Raw genomic sequence first — 24,355 nt, 5'->3', positions numbered from 1 at the left:
TGGTGTGCCTACAACTGAAGGGATGTTTAGGCTTTATCCTAAAATTTACCTCTTTGGAACAGGGGCTGAATCACAAGCCAGACTGCTCCAACATCATCCCAGGCCACTGCTTCCACCCAGACAAAATATTTGTGTTTGTCTATTGCTATAGAGATGTCCACTAGTTGTGTGTGCAGAACTGAAAACTTTCAGGGTATACATAGCTTGGTATGTTTGAAGTAACAATATTTAAAAGTCCAGAGGTGAGTTAGACAAATAACTGCTTGTATTAGGATATAAACTCAACTACATGAGCGAAGTGGGGCAGGAAAGTTCTGACTTCATCCAGAGTTCCTCCAATCCAGCCCCATTCCCCCAGCAGCATACTGATGGAGAGCACACTCAGCCACTGAAACACAAGACAAGAGAGTTATACCCGTGATTCCCAAGCTGTTTCATTGGGGACCCACCTTCCTTTCCAAAAGAGATGGCTGAATAATAGTTGTTGAATAATGTATTCAGCTAATTTCAAAAATAAATTGTTAATTATTCTTCTCCCACACACTCACAACTCACCCATTTATATGCTGAGCTGTACTACTTGGTGAATAATTTTACAAATACGTTAATCAAAAATTAATTTGATGAATTCACTACCTAAAGCAGGGGTGGCCAAATTTACTGACCGCCCTCCTGGGCAGAATCCTCTAGCCCCCACCACCCTGCCGCAGGGCAGAAGCTCCGAGTTCCCCACCCCAGTCTGGTAGGTAGAAAATGCCGGGGGGGAAGGAGGCATAGGCTGCTCCGCAAGCTGCATTTTAACTGTAAAAGAGCCTCATGAGGCTCACAAGCCAGGTTTCGCCACCCCCAACCTAAAGGTTGACTGGGCCAGCTGTGTGTTGTGTTTTTACTGTCAGGCCACCCACTGTGACTTAGCTGCCAGGCCATGTGCTTCAGTGTCTAGTGACAGTCACCCATCGACACTAGTGCTTTGTCTGTGAGTGTGCGACACACTCTGAGTAATTTGTAGGTGTAAAACAGCGAATGTAAGAATGAGCACAGTAGCATCCAAATGTTTACTTTAAATATGTAGTGCTTTCTACATCAATACATTTGTTATGAGTTGATAGACTGGTGGCCCTTCAGGGTTGTAGAAATGATATTTGTGGCCCTCGGGCTAAAAAGATTAGGAACCACTGGATTAGAGAAAAAGCAGCAGTGAATGAATTCAACATCTAAATGAGATAGTCAGATTACAAATATTTGCAACTGTGTGTGAAACCTGAAAGAAAAACAAAACAAGCCTGCCAGCAACACCTCAAGCACTGAAAAGATTACTGGGCAGACCTGCCATTTATCAGTCTTTTACTCTGATTTTTTGGCAGGCACAGTAAGTGACAGCATGCCTAGGAGACAAATAGCAATAATTTAATTCCTTCTCCCGGGATGCCACTTCTGGATTCTTTTTAGCTAGAGTATTGAAAGCTGGTGATTTGGAAGCCACGGCAGAACTAATAGAAAAAGCAGCACCTCTTGGGATGCAATGTGAATATTATAACGATGCAAAGATGGAGGTGGTGACGTTCCCTTCTTCAGAATTACTTGTTAGAGATTTGTTAGTCCACTGGAGCCTGCAAAAATAATAAAGGCTCATGAGAGAGAGCAGATAAGGAAGAAGATCTGACATTCCACTAACCCAACACTCATTCGTGATGGATACAGGGCAAACCTTGAGCAGATTAGAAGGAACTCCTGTTGCCCCTAATCCAGCAAAGCATTTAAGCGTGTGCTAAAATGAAGCATGTCAAGCATGGACTACTTACTGAAGTAAAGCAAGTGAGTGGTTCCATTGCAATAGCAGGACTACTTGTAAGTTAAGCACATGTGCAGGTGTTTTGTTGGACTGGAGCATCTATTAACTTGGTGTCCTCAAATAAATCTTGAACTTTTTGCTGAGAGTATTAAAGAGAAACGCTAGAGAGGAACAAGAGCATGTGGGATCATTTATTTATGTGTACTATAGATGCATCATATTACACGAAGGCATTCTTAGTCTACATCTATCCATACAGGTTGACAGATACTACTCAGCAACAGGAACGTAACCTAATCATAACCAGAACTGTACTAACAAAGGAGTACAGAAAAGACACAGGGAAAACTATGTATCTTGGCATATAAAATGCTCTTACTCTTACCCATCAGCTCATTTTGCGGGAGGATCTAAGAAAGCACGCCTGTAGCTTTTGTTTAGTCTTGGAGGGTTTCTATTTTAGTTTTTAGGGATGCAGTTTATCAATGTGTGCAGGGCACACACACAAAGAGATGCCAATGGAAATCCAGCAGATACACAAAATCTACTCGAAAGGGCATATGGCCTGCAAGTGAATACGTGTTTGAAACTTGGCTGTGTAATAGAAACACGTCGTTTGGATTTTGTTGATCTGTACATGCTATAAACCAGGTAGGGGTTATGGGACATTAAATCTATCTCAGCGGGGACGGGGGTGGGTCGGTCTTAAATAACCCATTAGCTCGATAAAAATGTTAAACTCCTGCCGGATGTTAAACTGCTCATAATGGCCTAATCTTGCTTACAGAGGAAAGCAGAAGGAAAAGCTTTAGTTAGACAAATCAAAATGTTGCTCTCCGAAACCTGTTGATGTTTAATGTTCAAACAAAATGGGCCTGGTCCACTCTGCTGCTGCAGCCCAGGGTTTGGGCTCTAGCAATAGTAAATTCCAAGCTGCCCACAGCATCCACGACACTAAGGAATCTGCCGCCAGCGGGTCCAGCCTCAACAGGGAGAGAGTCAGGCTAACAGGGAGCCAATTCAGGTCACCTGGAAAATGAACAGATTTAGCTACTCTTCCCCAGGGGTGACTGAATCCTCCTTCTGGCACAGCTCCCCCAGGCAGGGAAGTGAGATTGCACCCTTTTGTGCTCATTGGGGGTGAATGCGAGCCAGTGTTTTCTCTCTAAATAGTAAAGGTCTGAATTTAAAATGGGATAGAAACTGACTTACAGTTTGTGGGGTAGATCAAACTTGCATTCTTTGCGCATCCAAAATTCCCCTTGCCGTCTGTGACAGCTTTCACTGCCCAAGGAATGCCTGACGGGGCCTGCTGACTCTAGGGCATCGGTGTCACATATAATGTCTGTGCTCAGCAAGGGAGCTCAGAATGGGTGCAAGTTAGCATGTCTTATTGCCGGCCCTCTTCTTGTAGAATAGCTATAAGCTCCACTGGCAGGTGGTTTTGCAGCTGAGGCAATAAGAAGTGACACTCCAATGAAGAAGAAAAGCACTTTGCAGAGTATACATCTTTGCAGAACAATGTCTCCCAAAACTATCGGATTATAACTTCAAAGCCAAGTGCTGCAGGTGTTACAGGGGAGAACCACTGTGTGTGTGTGACTCTTGTCCGATTACCTTTTGCCCACCCAAATTTCTCCTGTGGGTCCAAATAGAGGAGTTAATCCTCGCTTCCTGTTCCCCAGCCGTGGTGTAGTGTTGCAGGCTGTATGTGTTCACCACGTTCTCTTGGGCAGTGACTGTATTTCAGAGACTGGTGAAGTGATTTCCGCAAAGAGCCCAGTTTTCAAAGCTGGCTGCCTAACTCCGGGGCACCAATTTTGCCTTTTGGGTGCTGAAATCAGTGCTTTAAATGTGATGCTTCAAGGTGCCGGGCACTTCACAGTTCCAGCTGATGTCAACAGGAGCTCACACCTTTGCTGCCTAACTGCTGTTTTGAGCACTCAGCTATGGAAATGAGTTCTCCAACTTAGATGCCTCTGTCTGAGAATGGAGCCTGTAACCCATAAAGAGCGTTGGAATCTTTTAGAATGAAAAATGTTGCATAAATGCAAAGGATTATATGATGATGATGATTTATTATTATTATATTAAAAGAGCATGCTACATGGCCCACTAGCTCTTTTAGAGCTGTATGGAAATGGTTGATGAAAATGAAATTTCAGTCAAAAAGAGAAACTTCAAGTTTTGTGATTCTCCTTCTCCCGCTCTGCCCTTTTTCGGAACATCTCCAGTTCTAATGTCGCAGGAGGGTTCTTGCCCATTTGTCGTTTTCAAAAATCTCCTGTTTCTATTGAAGTTCTCTGTAATTAATCAATCATTCTTGCCAACTGTTTTCTGGAAACAGAATACGTACCCTTGAAAATATATGGCATCTGCAGGGCTCCTTGCCTGTTAAGACACTTGCCAATTTAGCATTTACTGGAGTCTGAAAATCTACCCTCTCCAGCCTAGAGAAGCCTAACAAGCTACTTGATTGAATGAGGACCTTTGTGTCCTACCCCAACTGTTTGCTGCTGAGCAGGGGGCTGTGGGTTTGGTCTGACGCCTAAATCTACAAGGCCCAGACAAAGAGACACATGGCTAGTGTGATGCCGGGTTTATTTATACATAAATGGCTCCATGCTTCAGCTGCAAGAAATGTACAAAGCAGTAATTCAAATTTCTTATTATGGCACCTAGTGTTAAGTTACACACCCACCACTGCTTTCTACATTCTGCTAATAACTATGGGTGATCGCTAACAACACTTGATGCTGCAGACTTCAGTGTGATTCAGAAGCTATCAATGAGGGGTGCTGATGCTGACGGAGAATCTAATATTTAATTGAGCTGACTGGAAGAGAATATGAATAGTTATGCCAGTCTATTCAGGAATGATACGGAGGGCCAGCTGTGATAGCTGATAGGTTGCATTGCAAATAACAGCAAGCCACTGACTATCAGATGGTCCAAGAGGGATTAGTTTAGATGTTGAGTGGGTTGTCACAGCATTAACATTAATCACCAGAGCGGACGTTTCTCACTTCACGATTTTTGGTATATGTGTCAAGTTACCCTGTTTCCTGTACCATTAGTTACAGTGTATATCCACCATATTAAAGGGGATCAAAGTATCATGTTATATATAAAAATGTGTAATGGAAAGTCATAACGTCATCTGTGAAGTAATGTGGCCTGGTTGTTACCGGACTGGCTCTTCCAGACTCCTGGAGTTCTAGTTATAGCTCTGTCACTGACTCACTGTGTGACCCTGGGAAGTTGTTTAAATTCCCTGCCTCACTTTCTCCATCTGTGAAATGGGGATAACACTTACTTATCTTACAGGGGTAATGCATAATTAAGCTTTTTGAAAATCTAATACAGAAGGAGCTGTTGATGTGTAAAATATTATCTAGCCATTTTTACCATACAGTTAAGATAATATGCAGTGGTAACTAGTTTCAAATAGTAAATAGCCTCATTTTAATGGCAAACACTGGATTCTTGTTTTGATTTTAATTATTAATGTAAAAGATTTGCAGACTTTTAAAAATTAGAGTGAGAGCGCCTTAAGAGTTTTTATGATGGATACAGTAAAGTTCGGGTTTTTTATTAAATTGTTCTGACATCTCAGCATATGCCCAGCAAATTGTTTTAAATTATTACAGTGTAAATATGATCAATGGCAGAAATGTGTAAGATTTATTGTACCGATTCTTCTGCAGCTTTTAAGCAGTAACAGTTGCCTTTACTGTACATTTCCATTTCACCGTCTTCCTCCCAGACACCAATAAACTGGGATGACAATATTTATGAAGGTCCAGTGACATCCGGCTTTCTCATAGGAAATCTGGTCTCTGCCTGTCCATTGTTAGGGAGAGTCACACGAATGACCCAACGCCAAGCTGCAAAGGGAGCATTATCGCTGTGAACTTGACGAGGAATTGGAGGTGTTGGCTTGACAATGGTAAGTGTTGAAATATGAAGTGTTATTCTTTGTGAATGAAATCCTGACGTGGCCAACAAGTCCTGGTGGGGGAAGAGTCATTCCCTGGTGCGCTCGATTACAGGAATCCAGCTGACCTGGGGTCTGATCCTGCAAACAATTTTGCAAACCTAATCCAGGATTTCACAGACTGGCCCAGGACAATGTGCTCCTCCTCTGAACAAGAAGCAACGTGCATCCCCATCCGCTGGCTGCTGCTTGCTGCTGGTGGCAGAATAATCCCAGTTCAACACCCAGTGTGGGCATTTGGCTCAAGGTATAACATGCGCTAGCTGACATACCTCCTAATCAACCCACAGTGGGGATACGGTGTGTACCGTAGTACGCTGCATGGACCATACCTCCTACTGCATTTCTATGTCTTAGGGAGGGATACTACCTGGTTCCCTGCACAGCAGGAAGAAGCTCCCTGTACCATTACTCCTTACATCAACCTTATGTATCAGCACATTGCAGAGCAGCATTTAGTCCTCTGTGGGTGAAATAGTAATGCTAATTACTCTAACATCACACGATATATATTTATGTTATTGTTATGAACTGTGTTAAACCTTGTTATGGGTTGAGATAAAACCTCATTGAAACTGATGTGTGACTGCACCCTTCACTTAAAATTTCAGCAAGAGACAGTTAAGGGGCCCTACCTAAAGCGAGGCATAAGGGAGTCTGACCAGAAACTGGCATCAGGTGGATGGAGTGTTCCACTGGGTATTGTTCTGCTCGTGTGTGTGTGTGGGAGAGAGAAGTCTAATGGGGGCAGACAAGAAATAGATACTCAAAGGCAGCAAGAAAGTTAAGCAGCAGCCTGTAAGCCCAGCGTGACCCCAGGAGAAGCATAGATGAAGATCCTGAATCGGGGGTGCTGGGTGAAAGAAGCTTGGGCTGTAGGCAAAGCGATTCCCTAGTTTTGGTTCCTTCTGCATTCAGAGAAGCAGGACTTTGTACTTTCCTTGTAAACAAACAAGGTTGCATCAAAGAAAATTTCAGACTCCATCATCAATTTCTACTCCCAACCAGAACGTCCCTCAGACCCTGAATTTTGACTTGAAAATTGACCCTGAATTTCGCTCCGGTCAAAAGGGGGTAACAATATGTATATGAATATTTAGGGAATAGCCCAATTTACAGAGGCATTTATAGGGCCAGATTCAAGGGCTTACTGCACCATAACATAGCCATATAAAGGGGTCATAATAACCTCCAGGGGAACTTCTCTAGTTCAGGAACAGCATAGGCCCAGGTAACACCTGCTGCTAATTTATGTTGCAGCTTATGTTGGGAGCATGGCCCGGGAGCAGCCCAGAATCCAGGAAGCTCAAAACATAAAGCAGAACTCAACCCGCAACAAAAGACAAAATGCCCTCCCCCAGAGATCTAACCCACAGACCTAAGCAGCCGGGAATCTTAAAATTCCTCTCATCCTAAAGGGCATTATTGCCAGTGAATTCCATTGAAAACCAATGAGTTCCTGTGAAAAAATCCATCCCCTTTCTGCAGGACTGGTGGAAATTTAAGGCTCCAGCACCGTACTTACTGGAATGAGATTCTGAACTAGGAAGAGGCTATGTTTTATTGGTAATGCTAGAGTCTTTGTATCCCTATATGTATTCATATTTCCTTGTGATTCTCAACATGTTTCTATTCCATCGGAGGGAGCAATGGGGTTTCCCTCCAGGGGCGAAAAATCACACTTGAACTAGGGCTGGGAGGCCTCACAGTCCTGGCAATGCCTCTTGGGAACTGACACTTCTGCACTGTACACACTGTGCTATTGTTCTGCAGCTCCTCCTTTACTTGTTCCTCATTCATATCTAGAAAGCCAAACCCAAATCAGAAACCATATGCTCAGAAGATCAAATTCACTCGGCAACGCTGCCCATCATTTCATTGCTATTGCCTTGGCTTTCTCAGATGTCTGCAATTAACAGCTCTAAACAAGACGGGGATGACATCCTTGAGCTGGAAAAAAGAAAGGATTGTCTGTATTATATCCGGGCTGAACTTCTGTCGAGAATTGAATAAACAACCAGAACAAACACTGTATGTTATTACACGATCAGTTCACAACCATCACTTGGCCTAAACACACACTGGTGCCATAAACCAGGAACTGACTAGTAACTGCGTATGAAAGAATTTAAAAGTAGACTGATTACGTTACTAAGTGTACTCTGGAAGGAGGCTGGATCAGAGAGCCTAATAAGTACATTCCATTTCTAATTTACTATTCTTTTGACACCACACATGTAGCACATGTATGAGACTGGGATATATCTGGGCGTCTAAACCGGCAGAGTAAAACCTGTGTGTTTGTCTGGCTTAGAATTTAACACAGGAAAGGAAGAATAGGTGAAAGAGAGCAATGGAAATACGTTGTACATGAAGCACAGCCCTGCATGCAAGGAATTTCTGTGATTCAGCTGGAGCCATTCTTTGCTATGCAGCACAGTGAGATAGCTGGAGGGTAGTAAAAAAGTTGGAAATCTTTGTTCCTACTTTACTTTTTTTCCCCCCCACCCAGTTGTGCTAAATGCATTCTCTCCATGGACTGCAGATGCAGCAAAAGACAAACGAAAGGATTTTTCCTCTTTCAAATAATGCATTTAATTTGTACCCATTTAGAAAGGAAGTTGCAAAGATTGTTATAACCATGAGTGGGACTTCAATTTCTAATTTATTCTGATTTTTTTTTTTTTTAAATCAAGAATTTTCTTCATCAACTTTCTTTTTTTAACCCACAAAACAAGCTTTTCTATGTGGGTGTTTGTTTGTTTTTTATAGAGCTGGTTATAATCCCAAAGCATTTAGAGCTTGATCATATAAGGTGCTAAGAGCATTTCCTGTCATGTAACAAGCCCCTGCATTGCCCACTGATTTCAGTCTGGGTCAGATCCTAACAGAATACAGCAAAACCTTTGGAGTGAAGTCATGTTTTCTTCTCACAATCATTTATTTTTTCTAAACTGAGGTTCATTGTAATAGGAGGTTGGGTTTAGGGTTTGTTTTGCTCACTGCAGTGTGTTGAAACAATGAAAGAAACCATCTAGTGAAAAGGTATTGTGGTCATTCAAGCACTGATCATGGACCTTTCCTTACATTCACTGATTTTACTAAGAAACTTAGAAAAGGGATTTAACTAGGAAACTTCCAGTAAAGGAAAAACATACGACTGCAGGTGTTCATGCAAAAGAAGCTGTGTCTCGATGCTTATATGGAGCGGAGAATAGAACTGATGCAGGAGAAGGAACTTTCTTTCGGTGGAGGCAGAAAAAAACTGATGCAGAGGAAGGGAAACTGAGAAGTTCCCCGATCCTTTGAAGTGCTGAGATCCTGCTGCCAAGTGCTGATCATCCTCCACTCCAGCTGACATCAGAAGGGATTTAGGGTGCTCAGAACTTTGCAAGATCAGGCACTGCGAGTGAAATTAACCCCTCTATACAGAGAGTCACTGCAAAGCTTACGCACCACATCAGCCCTGAAGTGGCATGTAAGTGGTGCTCAGTACTTGTGTGGATTTCACCTTTTTCAGAGTAGATCTGTACTTTGGTCCTGACTCTGATCTCACTTACTGTGGTTTAAATCAGGAGCAATTCCATGGAAGTCAACTGAGTTACATCAGTATGTGTAAAATTGGAGGGAGAGGAGAATAAGTCTCAATGGAGGTGGAGCTATAATGGGTGTAAATCTGGTGTCAGTGAGATCAGAGTCAGGCCCTCTTTACGAAACACACAAGCAATCAGATAAACACTGCTGTTTTCTCTGTCCTTTCAGCCTGTCTTCTGGGATAAGGTGGGGACATGGGATGGAATATGAGATCTGGAGTCTGGCAGCAGGAATAGATCTAATCTGATCATATCTGGCACTAGACACCTGTGTATTCGGTAATATACTTGGTATATACAATCTCCTCTCTATAGATTAGTTTCTTTATATATGGCCTGATTCAGCTCCCCTGAAGTCAATGAGAGTCTATTGACTTCAGCAGGTTTTGGATCAGACTCCTAAAGTGCTGTTAGAATCTGAAAAGTGACTCTGTAACAGGGGTCATCCTTTCTCTAAAACTTCACTTCCAGAGCAAATCATAAATCAAAGGCTGATTTTTTCATAGCTGGTGTCAAAGGCGTCCTGTGCGTAACTATCCAGTAGGGCTGTGTGAATAATGGATTTTTCAGTTCACTGAAGAAATGGAAAATAAATACTTCCAGGACAAACTGAAAATGTAATTTTTTTGAAATGTTCAGCAACTTGAAAAGTAAAACACATTCAGATCAGGTTACATGAAAAGTTTAGTTTTGACAAAATTATTTTGAATTTGGTCATTTTTAAATGTCTTATGATTTTTTAAAAATAAAATTAAAGGTGCTTTTGAAATGAAAAGTTGTTTCCAGCTGAAAAATCAAAACTTTTTGTTTAGCAAAAGTTGAAACGAAATGTTTAGATTGTTTCAATTTTTGTTTGTTGTCAACCAAAACAATTCAGAGAAATCAACATGAATTCATAAAACATTTAAATGTCACTGTATTTCATCCAACAGGTTTCACCCAGCTCTGCTATTCAGCGGTGTCTTTCTGCTGCTCACGCCTAAACTACTGATAAAAATCCTGTTAATTAAAATGCAGTTGGTCACTTGGGTGATGGTGCCTGAAATAAAACAGAATCCAGCTTGCTGTGCTATTGACTCTGAAGTGTTATCAGGAGTTGAAGCCCATCAGTAAAGTAAGTGATATACCTTGACAAATGTTTTACATAGTAAAACTTTTTATGCTTAGTAAACTTTCTGACCAGGGGGTCAGCACAAAGCCTATATAATGCACAAGCCTTCAAAACAGGACTTTGATGCACAGATTTTGAGCTAGCCATCTGCTTAGGGTGAATTTCACCCTTTAAGATTTAAGGCTTTATTTGTGTGAATTAATGGGCTAAGTCCAGAATGCACAGCTATGTTCAGAATACCTGGGGCAGTTCCATGCATGGAATATGGGTAATTTATGGCCCTTAGTGAGAATCTCTGAATTATTGGCAAAAAAACAAAGCATCTTATAAGGATGCTGGTGCTTATTATTGAGCAGGCATGTTGTGAATGATCAAGGAGAACTCAGAGCAATCCATAAAGGTTGCCTGACCTCCTACCATGCTATTTTTGGAGAGTGTGTGCTGTTACTTCTGGCCTAACCACTATGGAAAGGAAAGGATTTATTTTCTTTTTTGCAAGTGCAAGCCAGCAGCAGCAAATTGAGCTGGTGCAGTGCAAACTGGTGAAATGAGTGATATTCCCTGTAAGGCTGATAATTTGTCATTCCATATGGCATCCATTTGATTGGTCATCAAGTGCACCAGGCAGTGAAGTTTCTAGTACAGACATAAGACATTTTTCAGAGTCTAGACTAACATAATTTACTCTTCCTATAATCATATCTTGCCACAGGAAGAAAAATCAATATCTTTGCTGCTTTCACATGGATTTACACACATTTCAGCAACTTCAAACAGGTCACATAAGCTAAAATCATATAGGAAAGTCATGTATGTGAGGTTCACAAACAGGTACATAATCACCCTTTAAAAATACCAGTGATAAATATGGATCCCCCTCCTCCTCTCAAGATACTGATAGTAAACTAGTTCCATCAAACTTCCAAGATATAACTGTGCAGAGAAATAAACAAAACAAAGGATATACGTGGGAAAGGATGGAATGCAAACAACTTATTTTTAAACTATTAAGAAATACAAATGTCTGTATCTGAGCTGACCCACATGGAATAAGAATTCTGTAGAGGTGCTCATCTCAGGGCATATTTTCTTTTCAATGCACATGTGAGTTTCCCTTATCCCACCTGCATGTTACCAGAGGTGTTCACCCAGAAGAAGAATGGACAGCCCTTAATATTTAAAAGACAATTCAAGGCTAAGTTGTGAGAACTGTTCAGAACAATTGAGTGGTAACACTTTGATAATTAAGTTCCATTGCACAGCAGCAGTCCTGAATTCACAACAAATGAACAACAATAATTCAGTTTTATGCTTATCACCGTCCTAGGCAAGTAACTATAAATTCCATCTTGTCGGTCACAGAAACAGCTCACTTTCAATGTACCAGTATCGATTATATTTTTATGAGAGCAGTCACCCAAAATAAAGACAGGAAGACATATTGTCATTTTATTCTAAGTCAGGCTCCTCAAACTTTAAGGATATTCTGGTAATATTAGTTCTTCTGGAGGGAACTTCATCACCCCTGTACAGAGGGCCAGCACGAAGCCTCATGCATCATGTAAGTCCCATTTAAGCCTTGTAGTGCATTGGCTTTGAACCGACTCTCTGTATGGGGTGAAATTCATCCTTTATCATTAGTTTTTGATAAAGAAGAGAATGTTACATTCCAGTTTTGACATTACAAATGTCCTCTCAGTGGCTGTGGAAGCAAATAGATATGGCCCCAAACGAAAACCCTCTATCCAAACGTCTGAATTCTCAGATTTTTCTTTTTTTTTTTTTTGAAATCCCAGTTCTGCAAATTGGACTCTATAAATGGGCCAGAGCAAAAACCCATATCAGAATATGGCAACTTCCAGATCCAGCTTTGATTATTTTCCCACAAAGGGCCCCCTCCCCCCCCCCCCAATTTGGGCCCTTCTGTAGATGAAAAAGTTTGCACAAGCTGAGACTGACGAAACACAGGGCTGAATATGACGGAGGCCATAATAAAATGCCCTAAAGTTGAAGTCCGCTCAATTAAACTATTTGCTGATCACTAGAATGTCTCTTTCATCTCCTACTCTCTCTATGAGCACATCATAGACTCTAAGGTCAGAAGGGATCAATAGGATCATCTAGTCTGACTTCCTGCACAACACAGGCCACAGAACCTCACCCACCCACTCCTGTAATAGACCCCTAACCTATGACTGCGTTACTGAAGTCTTCAAATCATGGTTTAAGAACTTCAAGGTACAGAGAATCCACCAGCAAGTGAGCCATGCCCCATGCTGCAGAGGAAGTCGAACCCCCCCCCCCCCCCCCCCCCAGGGCCTCTGCCAATCTGCCTTGGGGGAAAATTCCTTCCCGACCCCAAATATGGCAATCAGCTAAACCCTGAGCATGTGGATAAGACTCACCAGCCAGACACCCAAGAAAGAATTCTCTGTAGTAACTCAGAACCCACCTCATCAAATGTCCCATCCCAGGCCATTGGCATATTTACCACAAGTAGTCACAGATCAGTTAATTGCCAAATTAGGCTGTCCCATCATACCATCCCCTCCATAAATGTATCAAGTTCATAGTCCCCGGAGACCAGGATTCACTGCTGCAAAAGTTCCAGGTCTTCACAGCAAACAGTTTCTGAATGATTTTTTTTCTGACAAGTGAAACTAGACTGGAACATAGAGTTTTTAAATACACTTGGTTTTTTTAATAAAAGAAATGTGCCTAAGTCTGTAAAAGACCAAAAGAATCCAGGGCAGGGAGGCCGTAACAGAAGGAAGAAAGATTCAGGAAGATAAGAATTTAAGTGGTTTTATATATAGTATAAAAGACAATAAAGACCAACTGCTGTAAAATCTGACATGAGAGACACCATCATTTTTATTTTCAAACTTCAGCTCTATATGATAGATCATGGCAGACAAAGGAAACGGAAGAGTAAATCTGAAAAAGTTGGCATGTTTAGTCCACATTGAAGAGGTGGATTCCAGTAAATCTCCTCCAAATGTTTGAGAATAGTCACTTAGAAAACATAATATTTTGCAATCACTTGGCACTTAAAGCCTTTTACTTCAAAATCTTAATCACATCCTGTCCCACTGCATTATGTATGCCAGGGTAAAAATTATGTTGTGTCCAGAGAGGTGTTATACCTCATTAGTATGTGCGCTAATCTGATGTTGCTCAGTGTGTGGCCAAACTCAGCATGCCCTGCAATTAAAAAAAGAATAGAAAAAAAAGGTACAAAAAGAATGCCATCTACTGATTCAGACATTGTCTACACATCAGAGCCAACCTTTGCTGAGTAATAGGTTATGGTGACCCATCAAAAGTGGGTATATTCCTAGCATCTCTTAAATTAGGATTTATATTCCAACCCCTGCACAAATCTGCAACAGAAAAGGCAGGAAGTATTGGCATAACAGTCAGAGAGATGAGTTGGTAGGTCAGTTCCAGCTGGGCCCACTATGATTTACTGTACAGAAGTGAAGCGTACTTATCAGAATGATTTACATACCAAGCCATGAATGTAATTTGCTTACATAATTTAAATATTGTTTCCTTCTGAAGTCAATTATTGATTGTTAGGGTGAAGTTACTTTCTTACCTTGCTAAACAATACAGATTCAGTAGATCAACATCCTACAAGGACTGGTGGTTTTAAACATCTATAGCACGGAAGGATACACCAGGCTTTCTGACTTCACAGTGAGTTTATAACAGAAAAGTATCTGGATTTAACTTGTCAGAGGAACCAATAGGATGCAGTGTGAAATGACTATTTTTTCCTGGCATGGTTTAACGCCTATCTACAATAGTATTTATACTACTTGTAAACCACCTTTCAGATGCATGTAGCTTTGCTTGTTTTTCTTTTCTACAGCATTTTTTTCATTCCTCTTAAATACTTTAGATTAACAAAGTCCTATGAATTGTTGCATTTCTGGTAAGTCTGTAAGACCTCCCTTTGGAAAGCTCTGTGGGATCCCCAGGGATTTGGAATTCTGAATTCACGATGTCCATGGATCATCTTCTCACAGCAACGCAGGAACAGAGTCTCTAGCGGTTGTAAAATAGGAAGCACTTTTATTTTCCGGCTTAAAACAACATGATTTCTTTCTTCACTTATTTTTAGGGCCTGTGAAAACAAATGGAAAAATGGGGTGACGTTATACTATTTTGGCTCCCAGAGTCAGACAAATATATTCATTGTCTGTCTTCTCTCTTGTCATCTCTTGCCTCTTCCTCCCTGCCTTTCCTGCTGCCTCTTTCCTCCCCTTCCCAGTTAATATTTTCCTCTTTCCCATGCCTGTCTATCACCAGTGCAGCTTGCTTCTGCTGGCCATTTACCAGAGCAGGGTGAAGTGCATTCACCAAATACAGTGTTCAATACATTTCTTTCTTTCTTTCTTTCAGTTTTGCAAAGCATTCATGGACTGATCTTGCTGCTTGTATATCTTGTCAGTACTAGAATATATTCCAAGAATGTCAAATGAACAAATGACAACCTATGCAGTATCCAGTGTTGTTTCTCAGTATTCTAGGCTTAGAATCAGTCACCCTAGTATTTTAAGGTGAAACTCACCCCTGTGCAGTGGCCAGCAGAATGCTACTTAAGTCCTCCTTAAACTCTATTATGGGAACATGTGCTGTTCCAGAGCACCGTAGCTGGATGGGATTTTCAAAAGCGCCTAAATGAGATCACACGTCAGTCAGGCACTTTTGAAAATATCATCTTCTGTATCTCCTTAGAAGGCCTTGTCATCATAGCGTCTGAGCACTTTGCAAACACTGATGCACATGAACACGTGTGTTCAACCAAATCATGCAGAGCAGTTTCAAAGCTATGCAGATTCACGAATGGGTTTTAACATGGTGTAAGGGCTCAGATCTGATAAAAATTGAACGGCGGTCCTAATATTCATGACATGTTTGCAATTTTATCCCCCCACCATTTCACCAGCTCTACTATTGATTGTCCTGTTGTAGAGGTGGTATCTCCTTGTAGCACCGTCTCTCCCAATGTTAAATTGGTAACATGAGGCAAGAGATTAGAGAGAGAACTGTAGTCAGTAGAAAGTTGAGTGGCACATCCCAGTGGAGGAAGGGATAGCATTTCCATTTGAAGCCACCCCTATGTGGAAGACTGTCTTCCAAAAGCAGGAAGGAGGCAGATGGCCGCCAGAGCTGGACATTTTGAAGGAGCTCTGGAAACTTGGGATGTCTGATACAGACAGTCACATACATTTTAAATGCTTTAAAAGCAGTTTGGCCATTCATTAGTGATGGTCTATGATATTGATGATGGAAAGTATGTACAGAGTCCATTGACAACGTATAGAGAAATATTGTTTCCTGGTGTCTAGTGGAGCAGAAATTGGAAATGAAAAGGATCTGTTTGCATTAGATACATATCCATTTCACAGCAAACCTAACAGGAAATAAGAACAACACTTAGTTGTTAGAGCACTCTCTGTTGGAGTGTTTCAATGTGCATTACAAACCATAAGAGGCAAATTCTCTCTCCTCCTCCACAGCCATACCAGGGAGAAGAGGGACAGATTCCCAGGTACAAAATTTGCAATATGGAGCTGAACTCCATTAAAGAGCCGCTTGAGCCATTATGTAGGCGGTCTTAAGGGGCATTTGGAGGCAGAGGGACATGGCTTGTCTGACTCCAGGGACCTTCTTGCCAGCGTATGGGGTGAACGGGCTGTGAACTGCTCTGCAGGCCTGAGGTTGCTGTAATGGCTGTGGAGTGACTCCTTAGGCTGGGGAATAAGAATGCTCCTAACTCCACAGGGTCAGACAAAGCCACACCTGTTTTCTTAGGCTTAGTACCATGGGAACGGGGAGGAGGCTCTGATTGCAGTTGATTCAATGGGGTAGGTATGGTAGGTGCCCCCTTTGAACAGAAGGGAGAATTGAGTTGCAAAGAGGGCAAAGTGTGTATACTAGCATGAGATAGATGACACTGCCACACACTGATGCACTTATTGAAACCTACACAGCACAGATATTAAAGAGAAGGTTCGAGGCATGTTCCAGAGAAGCATGCCTCAGTCTGAATTTGACTCTGGTGTGTCTGGTCCAAGAGCTGTGACAGCACCAGTTTATCATTCTCTAAGGCTCCTTGGCTGGGGACTGACTGTCCCAAGGAGCAGGACAGCGAATGAGAACATTTTCTTGTCCCTGCTCTCCACCACCTGACTAACTGTGTCACTACTGCATACATTATTAAGGATTGTGGATGACCCAGTTGGAAGAGTGGAGGAAAGAAACTGACACACTCTCCCTCAGCACCACCAATAAAAAAGTAAATTATTCAAACTACAGCGTAGCAGATTTAGATTAAATCTCAGGAAAGACTTCCTAACTGTAAGGACAGTAGGACAATGGAACAGACTGCCTAGGGAGGCTGTGGAAGCTCCTTCGCTGGAGGTTTTCAAAAGGAGGCTGGATAGCCATCTGTCTTGGATGGTTTAGACATAATAAATCCTGCATCTTGGCAGGGGGTTAGACTAGATGACGCTTGCGTTCCCTTCTAATCCTATGATTCTATGATTTAACATCTGGAACTGGATATCGATCAAACTTGTTTAAAGCTTGGATATTTCTCTCTTCTTTCCCCCTTCACGTCTGTTTTCCAGCCAAGACAGAAATAAGAAGCACTGAATTCCCCAATAAAGGGTAGCCCCAAGCTATGCTTGGCTGTGTCCATAAGTGGAAATGCTAGAAATATTAGGGCCCATTCCTGTGAACTTTCCACTCTCTGCTGTGGTTCAGATAAGCTATTTGAATGTTTGGCTGCTTTTCTGGAATGTATCCAATCAGCAATTTGGGCATGATTGGACAGCCTTTGAAATCAATGGAAAGACTGCACTTGATGTTGAATCAAACCCCTCATGAAATTTGTCTATCACTGAAACTGGAGACAGAGCAGCCTCCAGCCATAGAGCCTGCCTAGTAATTTACTTACGAGTACCTGCCCGACATTTTCCTCACGACGGCGATGATGATTCCAACAACTATTCCAATGGCTATTATGATTCCAACGATTATTCCAACCAGTGCAACTGTTTCCAGGCCATCTGAGTGGGGAAATATATAGGATGTTAGTGGGTTTCCCATGTAATCCATTTATTATGGGGACAGATAGTGAGAGGTACTGATGCTCTGTAATAAAATGGAATTCTTTTTGCTACATTCCAGTTCTTGGGAATCTTCCCTGAATCTTGTGAACTTTAAAATATTTAAAGTTTAGGTTTAGAGAGACAAGATGGGTGAGATAATATCTTTTATTGGACCAACATCTGTTGGTGAAAGAGACTCTGTGAGCTTACACAGATTTCTTCTTTAGCTCTGTGGCTCGAAAGCTTGTCTCTTTCACCAACAGGTGTTGGTCCAGTAAAAGATATTACCTCACGCACCTTGGCTCTCTAGTATCTTGGGACCAACATGGCTACAACAATACTGCAAACAACTTGAAAATACGCCACTTAAGTTTAACAGTTTCCTTGCTTGCTCTCTTCCTTTGGGCCTGTTGGAATCAAAGAAAGTTTGTCCATTTACTTAAACGGGCTTTGGATCAGGCACTTTAAAGCCTTTAAAAGCTCAGAGATGTATATTATTGGGATTTAAGTGCATTTAATCCTTTTACAACCAATTCTGTTACTTACCTTTCTCCTCTGGAGTCTCTGGCTCTCCACCCACTTCATCTGGAAAGAAAGAACCAAAATAACTCTTGAATATGGTGACTGTTATGTCTTCATGCCATGATGTCATACTGTAAGGGAGGTTATAAAACTACAGTGCAGCGAGCTGAGAATGAAACCACTACAGGTGGGTAGGTTAATACGGTGTAAACTGGGTAGTGAGTGAGTGTAAATAGGGAGCTCAGAGAGAGTGTTGAGTGGAAGGAGTTGTAAAGGGACTGAGCATCCAAGACTGAAATAAAGGCTATGTCTGCACTTAAAACCCTATAGCTGCATCTATGCTGCTGTAATGCTTCAATGTAGACTCTCCCTACAGTGATGAGAGGGATTCGCCTGTCACTGTAGTTAATCCACCTCCCGCAGAGGTGGTAACTAGGTTGACAAGAGTTCTTCCATTGACCTACCGCTGTCTACACCAAGGATTAACTATGTCACTTGGGGGGTGGATTTTTCATGCCCCTGAATGATGTAGCTGGATCGACCTAACTTTTCAGTATAGGCCAGTCCAAAGACAAACTGAAATCTAAAGAGTTGATCCTGATCTTGCACTGGTGTGAATCAGGATCAACCCCATTGAGATCATAAAAGCTACACTGGTGTAAAACCACAGTAAATTAGATTACACAGATAACCTTAATTCTGGCACTTCCTAACGTTTGTGTGCTTGACTTTGAAACCTTAATGTTCTTTTAACACAATTTTTTGTATCATAAAGAATAGCAATAACTTAGCTAACATAACTGCAGAGTGACACCTGCCTGGTAAATCCTGACAACAAACCGCCAGGGGAAGTGAAGACTGTTCCAGATACTAACACTAGTGTAGTTTCTTTGGTGTCTAATTTTGTTTCCTACATTGGAGGCTTAAGTGGGTTAGTCAAACTTGGAATGATTTGTCTGAAGTTTGAGCCCAGAGACATTAATCTTTCATTATTTGTTTTAGATTCTGCTATAGATTTGCCTTCCTGTTTGGTTAGGCACCAGTTTGTTTTGGATGCTGTGAGCTTGTCTGATCTGAACATATCTCTTGCATTTCTGCACTCCATGGGGCCCGCACCCTCCACCTCCCCCCCGAGTTTATACCATACAGCGTGCTATTGTCTTGCAATCTGACAGTGCAGTAGTAGGATGGTTTATGACACAATGCCAACGTTTTAAGGGCAATATATAATTTTTAGGATGGCTTTGTTTGTCTTTTGACAGAAAAAGGAAGAAACTGGGAAGATATTTTTGTTCTTTGGCACAGACTGGGCACTGGTGGCTAGGACAGCTCAGCACAAGCATAATATTTTATAGTGCTTCAGAATGCTTATAAAAATGCATGAGCTTTTCCTTCTTGCAGTTCCTGAGCATTTAATCATTCCTCTTAGTCTTAACAGGAGAGGGACCAATAAAAATAGCATTGATCAGTGATAACCCATTCATGAGTGTTTAAAGCCCTGAATGCCATGTTTATGGAGCCCCTAAGGCCTTTAGGACATTGACTATAAAGACACTACCTGTGAACCTAATATTGAGGAGGCAATGGGGAGGGGGGATACTGATCAAACTCAGTGACAGTGTGAGAGCTTCCAGGAAGTGCATTCCCCCTCGGAATGTACCCGCTCCCTTGGCAGGAGCCAGGAAAGGGGTGGTGGTGAGGAAGGAAGGAAAAAGAGGAGAAACAATCCCTACCATCCAGCAGCTTGGAAAGAAGAAACCCACCCTATTCCCTCTCGGCTGTGAAGACACAGGACACCTCCTTCCTCTGTGTCCAAAGGAGTGAGGGGAGAAAGAGGAGACCGTGCCTCTCTCAATGGAGAAGAGAGGTGGGGAAAGCTAAATGGCTGCTTCATCATCAAATGGAGCCAAAGATGCAGCATTCTCGAATACTGACCCAGTGTCACAGAGCAGCGTCCGGATATCATGCCGCAGTTAATTGGTAGGTCTCTGGCTGTGCCTGATGAGTTCTCTGTTTTAGGTGACCAGTGAGATTGCCTGCAAAGGTCTTGGAGCTGTTATGAGGAAGCATGGTTTGTGGCTGGGGACTCAGAAGATCCAGGTTCTATTCCTGGTTCTGCCACTGACATTCTGCATGACCTTGAGCAAGTCATGTCTCTGCTCTATGCCTCAGTTTACCCATCTGTAAAATGGGGGATAATACTACCCGCCTCACTAGGGGAGTTGTGCATTTATTAAGGTTAAGCACTATAAGATCCTTGAACGGCAGTATTTAGTGAACATTACTGTGCACAATATAATTATTATCGAGTGGAGCTGGTTGTTGGGAAAGAGCTTTTATTTTGAAGACTGGAAGATATTTAGTACAAAAAGGGTTCTGACCTAAATGATAGAAATTCTTTGTGTAGCAATCAAAGCATGCTATCTTGTACTTACAGCCTTTTTCCTCATATTTGACTGATACCAACTTTTTTTCCTCTTTCAATAATTAAAAAGTGGCTGTGTATATAAATAAAATGGCAGGAACTTAACGTTGTGTTGTGTTGTCTTAACTAACACTTTCAACTCCCTTACACTCCCTAACACTTAACTGCTTTCAACTCCAGAAATTTGGGGTCAGATTCTGAATGGGTCATGCCAGATAATTTGGTGGCCATATACTAATTTCTAGTAGTCATTTGCCTGCATCCACCCATAATCTCCTACAATTTGGCATAAGTGACAGTCTCTACTTAATAAAGAACTACGTCTGGACTATCAAGTGTGTTGCAGATTGGAACTGCAATGCATTGTCGGAGCTTGTGTGTGTGAATGTGGTGTAAAGGCTGTACAATCTTTCTCTAGCCACTGTTATTGACTCCTGACTTGAGAAGCAACCAAAAGTAGATGAAACATGATTGCTGTTTTCTTTACTAGAGGAAAGTGGTCCGAAATCACCCACATGTACTTTAGAAAATGAGTCTGAAACTCCCTCTCTAAAATTCAGAGCTGTTTACCACTGCTTCTGTTATTTAATAATGAACAAAATCAAAAGATGCCCAGACAGACAGCAGAGACAAAGACTCAGGTGAGGAGAAAGAAGAACATACATTTTTAAACAATCGTGTTTGATCTTCTATTCAGGGATATGAAACTGCTGCAACATAGTGACACAGAGAAAGAAACCGGCAGCAGAAGAGAGAAATTTTGTTTGAGGACTTCAGTTAACTCAATATCTTCTTATTTATCAACAGATAGAGCCAGTTCCAAAATCAAGGTAGGACAGGGAGTGACCTGGAGCAGCGACATCTCCAATAACTGCCTGCATGAGTAGCAGCAGTTTGGGAGGTGGAGGATTGCAGGGACTTATGAAAGCAGAGTCCAAGGCCAGACTGCTCCAGACAACTGTATGAAATTTGTTTTGCAGGGGTCTGTGGAAACGTTTCATACAGAGGCTATACTAGTGCCACCCAGTTCTGCTTTGACTTTCCATTTAGAAACAAACCTCACACGACAGAACAAAACTCAGTTGCAACCACTGGAATTCATGGGATTTCAGTGCAAAGCCCTTAATTGGGCCCAGCTTGGCTTTGACAGGTTCATGAACCTCGGGGAACTTTTCAATAAAGCTTCTGGCCTGAGTTTTGAGCTGCGTAATGAAACCTGAAACCAGGGGAAAGTCGTGCGGTTTTGGATTTCACTGCACACATTTCATACATCTTTAGTGATCAACATCTAGGCCCAGGAGAGCAGTGGTTAGGATGGCTGTTCAATGGTTGAATTTGTTTTTCTTGTTGGTGTCACTCTTTTCCCCTACACATTGGCATCTTTCTTAGTCTATTTCTATGCTATGAGCTGGGATGGTGAGTCCCCTGCTCGCGTACATGTATAACTAGCAGTTTAGCAGTGGTAGTGGCAGCAGAGGCATGGCTGAGCTGGGTCAAGTACAAACTCACCTGGAACTGGTGGATATGTACTGGGCATGGCTCTGCGGCTGCCATCATGGCTACGCTGCTATTTATAATCATGCTAGTTTGATGACAGTAAGAGTGAGTGTGTGTACACAGGCAGGGGAATCACACTCTGAGCTTATGGGGTAGGTATCGCCTTAAAATGAGGCTGAAAAGCGACTCCATGAAAACAGCATTTTCCGACTACACACAAATGTTCCACCACTGTCTCCTAGGCTGTATCTACTCACTGTACTAACCTACACCTGATTCGGGTTATGTTGGCGGTGGCAGAACCAATGTGATTGGCGAAGAGGGAGCTGTATTCATTCCCTTGTGCATCTTTGACCAGCCCCCCACCAACATCTTCCGAATCTCTTTGGTTGGTGATGACTGCTAGTGTTGCATAAAGCAGAGACAACATGGATTAGTTAGTCAGATGCCAGGCCACGTTTGCAGAACTGCCAGTTATTAAAAAAAAAAAAAAAAAATGGTTTCATTCATAAACAGAGCACGTCCAATAGCCACCGAGGCAGGGTAAATGTGGAAACCCAGTTGCTCTTCTGACCCTTTTAAATTAGATTTAATTATATTCAATCATATATATCTTTAAGAGACTGAGTTGCCCTGGCTGAGGCTGGGGGAGGGGGCAAAGATGACCCGTGCCTGCCCATAGTGGGAGGCAGAGTTAGGGCAGCCGGCTTCAGCAGTATTACTGACATGCTCTGTCCGTGTGAGTGGAGCATGCTCAGTACAAGCCAAGCAGCAAATCTGGGGACGCACATGACCCCACATGCCTCGCTCCCCCCACGCGTTGCCTCTGCTGGGGAGTGCTTATTCACCATTGCTGCCGACTGGCGCACAAACAATGGAATTTGTCCCACATGAACATTTTGCTGCAATCCAGAGACCATGGTCTGATCCTCCTCTCTCTTGTATCACAGTCAATCCGGAGTCACTCCACGGATGTCAAGAACGACATGCTTGTGTAAAAGCAGGGGAGAATCAGGCCATTACGCTCATGTGTTCACTATCTTAGGATCTTGCTGTTTGATCTTGCTAGCCAAAACTGCTGCTGTCGGTTTACAGCTGTCTGCTAGGAGCTGAGCTTCAATCTCCAAACTCTTCTTTGCACAGACCCTCTGAAGAGCTATGAGACGCTGTCAGATGCTCTTGGCCTGGGCTGGATTTAAACGGGCAATGTACTAGTGTGGCGAGTTCCTCACCTCAGTGCACACGTTTTGTTACCGATTTAGGATGTGCTGTGATTTCGTTAAGGCATATTTAACAGAACTTTTGCAGTTCGCTTTTAACAGAAATCTCAACTTTGAGAGCAGTGCAAACACAGTAGGCACATTTTCAAGGGCGTGTGTTTAGTACGTGCGGGCAGCATCCGAATCAGAGAAGTAATTTACAGTCTAGTAAAACTAAAAATCACAAGGATAGGCTTCTACCTTCAGAATTTTCGACAACATCAGGATCAGTAGAGTTCTCACCATCTTCATTAGTGGCGAGTGCACTTTCTGTGGTCATTAACTCCTCTAGGGGGACCAGCTCTGTTATGTCCTGCAGCCTTGTGGGCAACTAGGAGGAGTGAATGTTTAAAAAGAGAGAGAGAAAAAGACAAAGTAAGATCCAATCTCTTTAAAATTTATATATAAAGGCAGAACTTTAATTTCCTCGCCTGCATAAAGTCCCACGTCCAGATTATGAGGCCAGCTCTTCTCTTTTTGTGTTATTCCTGCAGCACAGAGGGAGTGAAAAGGTACCCTGTCTCCCCCTGCTGGGAACTTGCCCTAGTTTTGGGAGTCTCCTGTGTGCATATAGAAAGAATAGCAGTTTCTTATGCAATTGCCTGCAGAGTTTCCTGTGTATGGGGTTAATGCGGACAGAGTGTGACTATGCTGCAGTCCAGTAATCCATAGGCTGCTATGCTGCTCTGATCTACCCCAGGACTGGTGCAGAAGCAGCCACATGATCAGGGAATCACAACCAGGTACCTTTTATTCCCCAGCCCAGGATCAGCTGAGAACCAAGCCCTGCCTTTCACACAAGAGAGAAGTGTGTGAAACAGACAGAGAAAAAACAGCCCTGTTTGGCTGTTGTGTGTGTTACAAGTTTTAATAATAATAATAATTAATAATGAAAGGAAAACCTATATCTGACTATCTGGATTTGCAGTGTGAACAGCACATGTTGAATTAATGAACAGTAATAAGCTATGTCCACCATGAGACCCAGCTTTGAGGAATGCAACTGTGGGGAGATGTTTCCAGCATAGAGCA

General features: G+C 42.3%; 1 protein-coding gene across 3 annotated transcripts in view; it reads right to left on the bottom strand.

The window, feature by feature from the left end:
* Positions 1-13,279: 13,279 nt before the first annotated feature.
* The window catches only part of PDPN (podoplanin), a 28,366-nt gene continuing 17,290 nt past the window's right edge, over positions 13,280-24,355 (bottom strand). The window contains exons 3-6 of one of the 3 annotated variants that reach the window (XM_067566844.1): positions 23,525-23,654; positions 18,167-18,205; positions 17,467-17,578; positions 13,280-14,625 (exon numbers count right to left, since the gene is read on the bottom strand). In XM_067566844.1, coding sequence (XP_067422945.1) covers positions 14,619-14,625; positions 17,467-17,578; positions 18,167-18,205; positions 23,525-23,654 — 288 coding nt within the window. In that variant the 3' untranslated portion in view covers positions 13,280-14,618. Of the gene's footprint in view, positions 14,626-17,462; positions 17,579-18,166; positions 18,206-23,524; positions 23,655-24,355 lie in introns of those variants that run through there. The other 2 variants (XM_067566846.1, XM_067566845.1) reach the window with 2 other exon arrangements.

This window comes from Emydura macquarii, unplaced genomic scaffold (assembly GCF_026122565.2).
Source record: "Emydura macquarii macquarii isolate MOO-44397 ecotype Brisbane River unplaced genomic scaffold, CSIRO-AGI_Emac_v2 contig_2768, whole genome shotgun sequence".
Lineage (NCBI taxonomy): Eukaryota > Metazoa > Chordata > Testudines > Chelidae > Emydura > Emydura macquarii.
This window is presented reverse-complemented; position numbering and strand designations above follow the sequence as displayed.